The 8,886-nt window shown below is 30.3% G+C and overlaps 1 protein-coding gene across 3 annotated transcripts in view; it reads left to right on the top strand.

Annotated features, from left to right (window-relative positions):
* The window catches only part of LOC117179441 (cytochrome b5 reductase 4), a 129,486-nt gene that overhangs the window by 104,973 nt on the left and 15,627 nt on the right, over positions 1–8,886 (top strand). For all 3 annotated transcript variants that reach the window (XM_033371245.1, XM_033371244.1, XM_033371246.1), the window contains exon 8: positions 4,772–5,066. In XM_033371245.1, the coding sequence (XP_033227136.1) occupies positions 4,772–5,066 (295 nt within the window). The remainder of the gene's footprint in view (positions 1–4,771; positions 5,067–8,886) is intronic.

The raw sequence follows: 8,886 nt of genomic DNA, 5'->3' as shown, positions 1-8,886 counted from the left end.
GTTGCTCTCTGTTTTTAGCATAGACCTTAAGATCGTCCATGTAAAATACATGAGTGACCTTGTACTTTCGATCTGCAGGTTTGCCGCACAAGTACCCGTCGGTATGGCGCAGTGCTGGAGATAGTGGCAATAATGTAAGGAAAAAGAGGAGTGGGCTCATGGTGTCGCCCTGAAAGACACCTCTCTGAAACGTGACCTTGTTAGTTGTCACACGATTTTTTCCAGATGAGATAGTAAATCTGGTTTTCCAAAGCGGCATCAGTCTCTCTATGCACCCAACTATTTGCGGATGAACCTTTAAGATTTCCAAAAGACAGATGATAAGTCTATGGGATGTCGAATCGAAAGCTTTCCGATAATCAATCCAGGCCATCGATAGGTCACGCTGCTAGAATGCTGCATCTTTGCAGACACATCTATCGATGAGCAGGTTCTCCCGACACCCGTCTACGCCTTTCTTTGAGCCTCGTTGTTCATACATTTCTTGTCACACAAGTTCAATTGCCCGAACAATCCTATCGTTTAGGATAGCTGTAAATATCTTATAAAGCGTGTTCAGATAAGTTATTGGCCTCTAGTTCTTCGGGTCAGATAAGTTGCCTATTTTCGGCAGGAGTATTGTGCGCCCTTCCACCAACCACTCTGGAGTCGGCTCTTCCGACTTCAAATATGAGGTGAAAATACGGGCCAAATGCTGATGGGTTGAAGAAAACTTCTTCCACCCGAAGGTTTTGATACAATCTGGTCCCCGTGGGGAATAGTTCTTCATCCCTCTTAATACTTTTTTCACCTCCTCGGTAGTGATGGGTGGGCATTCTTTATCAGATGTTATGAGGGCAACACATAAATCCTTAAAGCTATTTATATTTTCTGAGTCTTCGTCCAGTCTATGCTGAACTTCGTAGACTTCTCTCCAAAATACTTCGACCTCCTCTGGTTTGGGTGGGTGTTCGACAGTAAATGGAGGGTCTTGGAAGAGTCGAGATGGGTCAGAGAGAAACTGCTGATTCTCTCTGACCCACCTCTCCCTCCGCTCTAGACTTATCTTAGCGTCTTAGTGCACTCGAAATCAAAAATCAATTCGTAGGTCTTTTTCTTTGCCTCCTTTTCGCTCTCTCGAGCATCATCCTCATATTCCTCCGGTTTTCCGCCATCCTTTCCTTATCCTCCCTCTCTCTCACTCCAACAATAGTACGTTCTGTCCTACTAGTTCCAACTACGGAGAGATTCCGATTCACTCGGCCTCTTGCTTCTTCTTCTTCATCCGCGGTTTCGGGTGTTGCGCGACCCCTGACACCACCGCTTCTCGCACCCCCTCACCCACGAATCTCATTCCATCCTGGTGACGGGGCTTCACCCCTTAAAAAAAATGTCATCAAACCAAACCTGTGGTTCGTACCCAGAAGGGTACGAACGGGCCTCCACACGTTATCGTTGAGACACATTTCTCTCACATACCGAACATCCAACACCACCTTCTCTTTTAGATCAAGTCGGGTGTAAATTCCATCCACACAGCCCGGCTTGTATCAAAATCTCTCGACTCTTGATCTTCAAAATCATCAAAATTGAATAATTTTAATTCAGTTATCTTTAAAATTAAAGAATCTTCAAATGCAAATCATAAAATTGGAAAATTCTCCATTGTAAATCTTCAAAATTAAATTACAGATTGCAAAAAAAATTACATCATTTTAAACTATAAACATGCGACATTAATGAATCTTTTATTGTAAATCATAAAAATCAAAGAACTTTAAACTAAAAATATTTAAAATGAAGAATTTTGAATGGTGAATATTCAGAATTTAACTATTTAAAAGGTTCGGAATTACAAACCTTTAACATGCGAATCATAAAAACTACATAATTTTCAATTTGATATTTTTTTAATTCAATAATATTCAATTGTAACATTTGAACTGTTAAAATTTTCAATTCTCAATCTATGAAATTAGATAGATTTTTATTATTAAATTTTACAATTAAAAATTGTGCAACTTCTATAAGATCAAAATTTAAACATTGTATAATTTTGTTGATTTACATTTGGAACTTTTCAATTTTGAAAAACTAGAATTCACATTACGCGACCTTTGATCTTCGAAATCATCCAAACTGAATAATCTTTATTCATTAATCTTTATTAAAATTTAAAAATCTTTAACTAAAAATCTTAAAAAGTGGGGAGTTTTTCAATGTAAACCTTCAAAATTAAATGACGTATTCCAAAAAAATGCATAATTTTTAACTATAAACGTGCAAAATTAATTAATCTTTTATTAGAAATCCAAAACGTCAAAGAGCTTTGAATTAAAAATGATTAAAAATGAAGAATTTTGAATTGTAAATATTCAGAATTGAACTATTAAAAAGCAGGTCACAATTACATACCTTTAAAATACGAATCTTAAAAATTAAATAGTTTTGAAGTATACATTTCTAAAATTCAATAATTTTTCATTATAACATTGAAAATTGTAGAAATTTTAATTGTCAATCTTCAAAATCACAGAGATTTTCATTTTGAAATTTTACAATTCATTATTGTGCTTTAAAATTTAATTTATCGCTGATTAAATCTGTAAAATTTCACTGACAATTAGTTAAATTTTACCAAGTTTAATATAAAAAAACTTCATTGAGTTCAGTGAATTTGAAATGAGCTTTGAAAAATTCAAGGGAATTCAAAAGAATTTAAGATTAATTAAATAAGAACTTTAGAAAATTTAAAAATGCACAGAATTAAACAGAATTGTGTAAATTTAGAAGAATTTATGTAAATTACAAAAATTCATGAAATTCCAAAGAATTTAAAAAAATTGAGGCATAAAAAATCGAGTAAAAGAATTCAAAAGAATTCAAGATGAATGAATACGAATTCAGGGTGCATCTAAAATGTATTACAAAAAAAATATTTGAAAATTTCTTCAAATCTTTGAATTCCAAATTCTTTTTTTTCTTTTTGGGTAAAAAATTCAACTGTTAGGTTAAAAATGAACTTTTTTGTTGGAAATTCAACTCTTTTGTTGAAAGTTCGTTTTTTTGGTATTTAAAATCGGTAGAAAATTGAACTATTTGGTTAAAAATTAACTTTCTTTTTAATTAATTTTTTCCAGTATGAAAATTCAACACTGGTTAAAAACGCATGTATTTTGTTCAAAATTTAAATATTTTGGTAGTAAGTCCAAATTTCTTTATTCGAAAGTGCTCCTTTTGGATTGAAAATCTATTTCTACTGGCAAAAAATTTGACATCATTTAAAGAGACATAATTTGTTCAAACTAAAAAAAAAGATAACCATTGTTATATTTCATTTTTTGATAGGATGGAACTATGAATTAAACATTTTTTAAATTAAATTTTTTCTAAAAAAAAAGATTAATTAAAAAGAAAAAAAAATTAATTACAAAAAAAAACTTTTTTTATAATTATAAAAATTTCGGACCAGACTAACATTTCTTATTGTTTCTTATTTATTATCCCAAATTATCAACACGGGCAATTAGTGTGAAAATTAGTTAGAATATAAAAAAAGTGTCGGTAAAGTAAGAATCTGATCACGTGACCCACTCGGAACTTGGCCCTAATCATAAAAAATAAGATTAAAAATAAATTTTTTTCTTTAAAAATGACACGAGGTACGCAAAAAAAATTGATAGACGTAAGTTGTTTATCCAAAAAGGATATACATATTTTTTATTAATAATTTTCAAATAGGTCGAGTAGATTTTCGTTTAATAGTAAAAAATATGATAAAAAATGAACAAAAAAATTTTCGAAAAAACGACACAAAAGTGAAGAAGAAAAAAGTAGAAAAAAGTTGATCAGGCAAATAAGATCTAAAAATTTGTCAATTTTTATCAGAGGGTCTCAACCCTCTGAATCCGGAAATTTTTTTATTGATTTTTTTAAAAATCTTAGATAGTTTTTGCAATCAATTTTGATGTTAAATTAAAATTTAACAGTTTTTAATTATTGAAGTTTAAATGATCCAATTTTCAGAATTTTGATCTGAAAATATTCAATTTTAAACGTTTTGAAATTGTGCTGTATTCGAGATTTTAATCCGAAATCATTCAATTTCAAAAACTTTTGGTTAAAAATTTTTACTTTTATTGAGTAAAAAAATAATTCCACTCTTTGAAATTAATTTTAATCTCGCCGAATTCAAAAACGTAGTTTTTCCTTTATTAAAAAATAATTCCTGTATTCAGTAGAAATTTATGAAATTATTTTCAATTTTGTATCCTATGCTATCCTGTCCAATCCTATCTTATCCTATATTATTCTTTCTGATCCTATCCCATTCTATATTATCTTATTCAATTCTATTTTGCCAATCTAATGCTATATTATTCGGTCCTATCATGTCTTATCCAATCCTATACAATCTTATCTGATCTTATGCCATCTTATCCTGTTCAATCTCATCACATCCGATCTGAGCTTACTAAGAGGGTAAAAGTATGACTAAACACTATCAGAATTAAGCAACGTGTTTAGCATTTACATTTTTATTTCACTTGAAACATTTTATGATTATATTATATTGATAATAAAACCTATTCTATCCTATCCGATCCTATCTTGTTCGATTCTGTCTCGTTCGGTCCTATCTTGTCCTATTTTTTTAACCTATCCTGTCTGATCCTACTTTAGCATATATTATCCGATCATATCTGATCGTATCTTATCCGGTCCTATCGTCGAGAAAAACCTATGACCCTAAAAACTGAAGATAATCAGGATATGTTTTTCCGTTTTTCAGGAACTGAAGTTTCTAGACTGTATACACCTGTCCCGCCGTGCCTTCATCCTGAAAATATGGCGCCAAATTACACGTCCGATTGTATATGTCTCATGGTGAAACGATATCCCTCAGGCGCACTCACTCCGTCCATGACTAGTTTACAGCCAGGGCAGACATTGACTTTGAGTTGTGGATTAGGCACCTTTATAGTTGAGTCCTTTGACATATATTCCACAATTCATATGCTGGCTGCGGGCACTGGTTTGACTGCAATGCTCGGCATCATTCAAAGAGCCCTTTGCAGACGCAACGTGTGAGTACTCAAATTCAATTTCTTTCATTGCTATTCAGGAATCAATATTTTAGTTCATTGTACTTATTAATTAGGGTGTAGCGTAAGACACAAATTTCAGGAAATGAAAGATCCTGATGGGGTCCTATCTTATATGATCCTATCCTATAGGGTCCTAACTTATACGGCCCTATCTTATTAGGTCCTATTTTATATGGCCCTAGCTTATCAGGTCTTATTTTATATGATCCTATCTTATAGGGCCTATCTTGTATGGTCCTATCTTATATGGTCCTATCTTATCAGGTCCTATTTTACATGATCCTATATTATTATGCCCTATCTTGTATGGTCCTATCTTATTAGGCCCTATCTTGTATGGTTCTATCTTATATGGTCTCAATTTATATGGTCCTATATTATCAGGTCTTATTTTATATGGTCTTATCTTATTAGGCCCTATCTGGTATGGTCCTATTTTATATGGTCCTATCTTATTAGGCCCTATCTTGTATGGTCCTATCTTATATGGTCTCATCTTATATGTTCCTATATTATCAGGTCCTATTTTATATGGTCCTATCTTATTAGGCCCTATCTGGTATGGTCCTATTTTATATGGTCCTATCTTATTAGGCCCTATCTATTTTTTATTTTTTAGGCCCTATGTTCCTATATTATCAGGTCCTATTTTATATGGTCCTATCTTATTAGGCCCTATCTTGTATGGTCATATCCTGTATGGTCCTCTATTATCAGGTCCTATTTTATATGATCCTATCTTATTCGGCCCTATCTTGTAGGGTCCTATTTTATATCGTCCTATCTTATTAGGCCCTATCTTGTCTGGTCCTATCTCATATGGTCTCATCTTATATGGTCCTATATTTTTAGGTCTTATTTAAATGGTTCTATCTTATTAGGCCCTATCTTGTATGATCCTATTTTATATGGTCCTATCTTATTAGGTCCTATCTTTAGAGTTCTGAGCCGGTTATATTATTTTGAGAACGGTAACGAGAATGAGAATATTACCAAGAATATAACCGAGAAATAAATTCTCTGAGAATTTATGAGAATCTCAGAATTTATTTTAATTAATAGAAAATTGACATTTTTTCGTTGACTTTTCGGTTGAACATTCAACTCTTTTTTTTTTTTAAAGTTTATCTGTTTTTAATTTAAAGTTTACCTGTTTTAGCAGGAATTAAAATGCAACTGTTTGGTTATAAATTAAGCTATTACACTATTTTTTTGAAAACTTAACTATTTCGTAGAAAATTTACTTTTTGTTTAAAATTTATATTTTTCGTGTTAAAACATGAACTGAAATATTTGCTGGATGAAAGTTCCACTTATAAAAAAAAGTTTTTTTATTACAAATTCATCTGTTTTAGTAAAAAGTTGATCTTTCTTGGATAAAATGCAACTAATTGGTAGAGAATTGAACCATTTTGTTAAAAATTCATCCTTCTTGGTTAAAAAAATGCATCTTTTTAGATGGAAAACTCAATTTTTTTTTTCGAATCTTATTTTTTTTTGTTACGAAAATTCCATTTTTGATGTTACCGAGTCAACTGGAATCTTTTCTTAATGAAAACACAACTTTTTTTGTAATAAAAAATTCTTCTGCTTTAAGATAAATTTCATATTTTTAAATAAAAATACAACTATTTGCTAGAGAATTCCACAATTTTGTTAAAAACTCATCCTTTTTGGGTAAAAATTCTTCTTTTTGGATTGAACATTCATTTTTTTTTTTTAGAAAATTGTTTCTTGTTAAAAAATTTATAGTTTGATCGTGAAAACTCGACTAAAATCTTTTTCAACAGAAAATTCAACTCTTTCCTTTGAAAATTTATCTTTTTGATGTAAAACTTCATCTGTTATAGAAGGAACTTCATTTTTTGTATGAAAATGCAACTTTTCGGTTAAAAATTGTTCTTCTTTGCTTGATAATTCAAATAGTTTGTTTAAAACATTTTGTTGAATCGCTTTGTTATGAAAATACTTTTTTTGTTAAAGATTTATGTTTTAAGTTGAAAAGTTTATCTTGTTGGTTAAAAGTTTAATTATCTTGTTGAAAATTAATCGTTTTTAATTGAAAAATAAACTACTTGGGTCAAAGTTAAACCACATTGTGAAATTTTTTTGATTGAAGGCTTATATTTTGGTAGAAAATTAAACTTTTTAGTGGAAAATACTTCTTTCTTTTTTTTTAAATTCATTTTTAACAGAAAATGTAACTTTTCCATTTTTTGAAGATTGATATTTTTTAGCAAAAAATTCGGTTTTTTGTTGTTGTAGAAAATAATTTTTCAGTTTGAAATTTCCTTTTTTTTATGCTTAAAAATGCAATTTGCTTCGTGGAAAATTAATTTTTTGTTGAACAGTCATATTTTTCGTTTAAAAATTGGATTTTTGTAAAGAAAATTTGTCTTCTGGTTTGAAGATCCAATAATTTAGATAAAGTTTTATTTATTTTTTGAGTGAAAAATCTTTATTTGTTTGAAATTCGTCTTTTTGGTTTTAAAATTCTTTTCTTTGTTCTATAAATTTCATTCTTTTTTTATTAAAATATAAATTATGGCACTTTTTAGTTGGCAATTCGTTTTTTTAAGTTGAATATTCAACTATTATGTTCAAAATTCAATTATTTTGTTGAAAATTCCACTATTTTATTAAAAAGGTATCTTTTGAAGTAGAGAAAACTTCTTTTTTTTTGGTTTGAAATGAATTAATACATTTGAAAATATAAATTTTGTATATGAAAGACTGTTTTATTCCGCTCATAAAATATTCTATGGTAAAAAATATCATAAGATTAAAGTGGTGGTATTTGAATATTAATGATTTGAAATAAAAAATTAGTCGACTAATCAGAGAATTTTGAAAATGTCACGCTTCTAAGTTTTCCAGGAGTAGAGTTCTTATTCTACTTCGAGATATTTATTATAGAGTTTCACTCTAACAGTGTTAAATAATTACCCAGTGGGCACAAAATTTGGCGACGTCTTTACGACATCTTTACGACATCTTTACGACAACTTTACGACGTTCTATGTCCATGTCGTTAAGTCGTCTTTACGATATCGTAAATATGTCGTAGGATCTGACGATGTCTTTACGGTATCGTAAAGACGCTGTAACGGAATGGACATAGGATGTCGTAAAGTTGTCGTAAAGATGTCGTAACGATGTCGTAAGGACGTCGCCAAATTTTGTGCCCACTGGGTAATGAGTTACTGTTTTGCATATTTTAAATTCCTGAATATGTCTCAGCTAGAAAAAAATTTATATTCAACCGTTGATATAACCTGAACAATAAACACATTGTTAAAAATCATAAATTCGCTTAAATTCTTTTAAATTCTCCTAAATTCTGTCAAATTCTCGGTTATATAACCTGAACTTAAATTCTCGGGAATTTAAGAACTCTACCTATTTTATTAGGTCCTATCTTATATGTTCCTGTTTAGAGATCCTCTAGGTCGAGTTCTGTCACAACTTCCCACTGTTTTGATTGGCTACGATTAAACCGAAACCAGTAGTGATGAAAAGCGCGCGATTTTCAAATCAAATTTTACAAGAAACTTAGAATTTTGAAGAATAAAATGAGGATTATAACATGAAATATATACATATCAAAACTGTATGAAATATATGGAAATAGAAATATAAAAAAAAAATAAACTTTTATTTTGTGTTTAAAATTTACTTTCTTTGGTTAAAAATTCAGGTACAGTCTGTCAAGTTAAAGCGTGGGTGGCTTTACTCGCAGTCGGTAAGGTGTATCGACATGATTTTGGTGTCAAAATATCAAGAAGAGCTCCCTCTTTCA

This window comes from Belonocnema kinseyi, chromosome 9 (genome assembly GCF_010883055.1).
Source record: "Belonocnema kinseyi isolate 2016_QV_RU_SX_M_011 chromosome 9, B_treatae_v1, whole genome shotgun sequence".
Lineage (NCBI taxonomy): Eukaryota > Metazoa > Arthropoda > Insecta > Hymenoptera > Cynipidae > Belonocnema > Belonocnema kinseyi.
The sequence above is the reverse complement of the archived record's forward strand: the minus strand, read 5'-3'. Positions and strand labels throughout refer to the sequence as shown.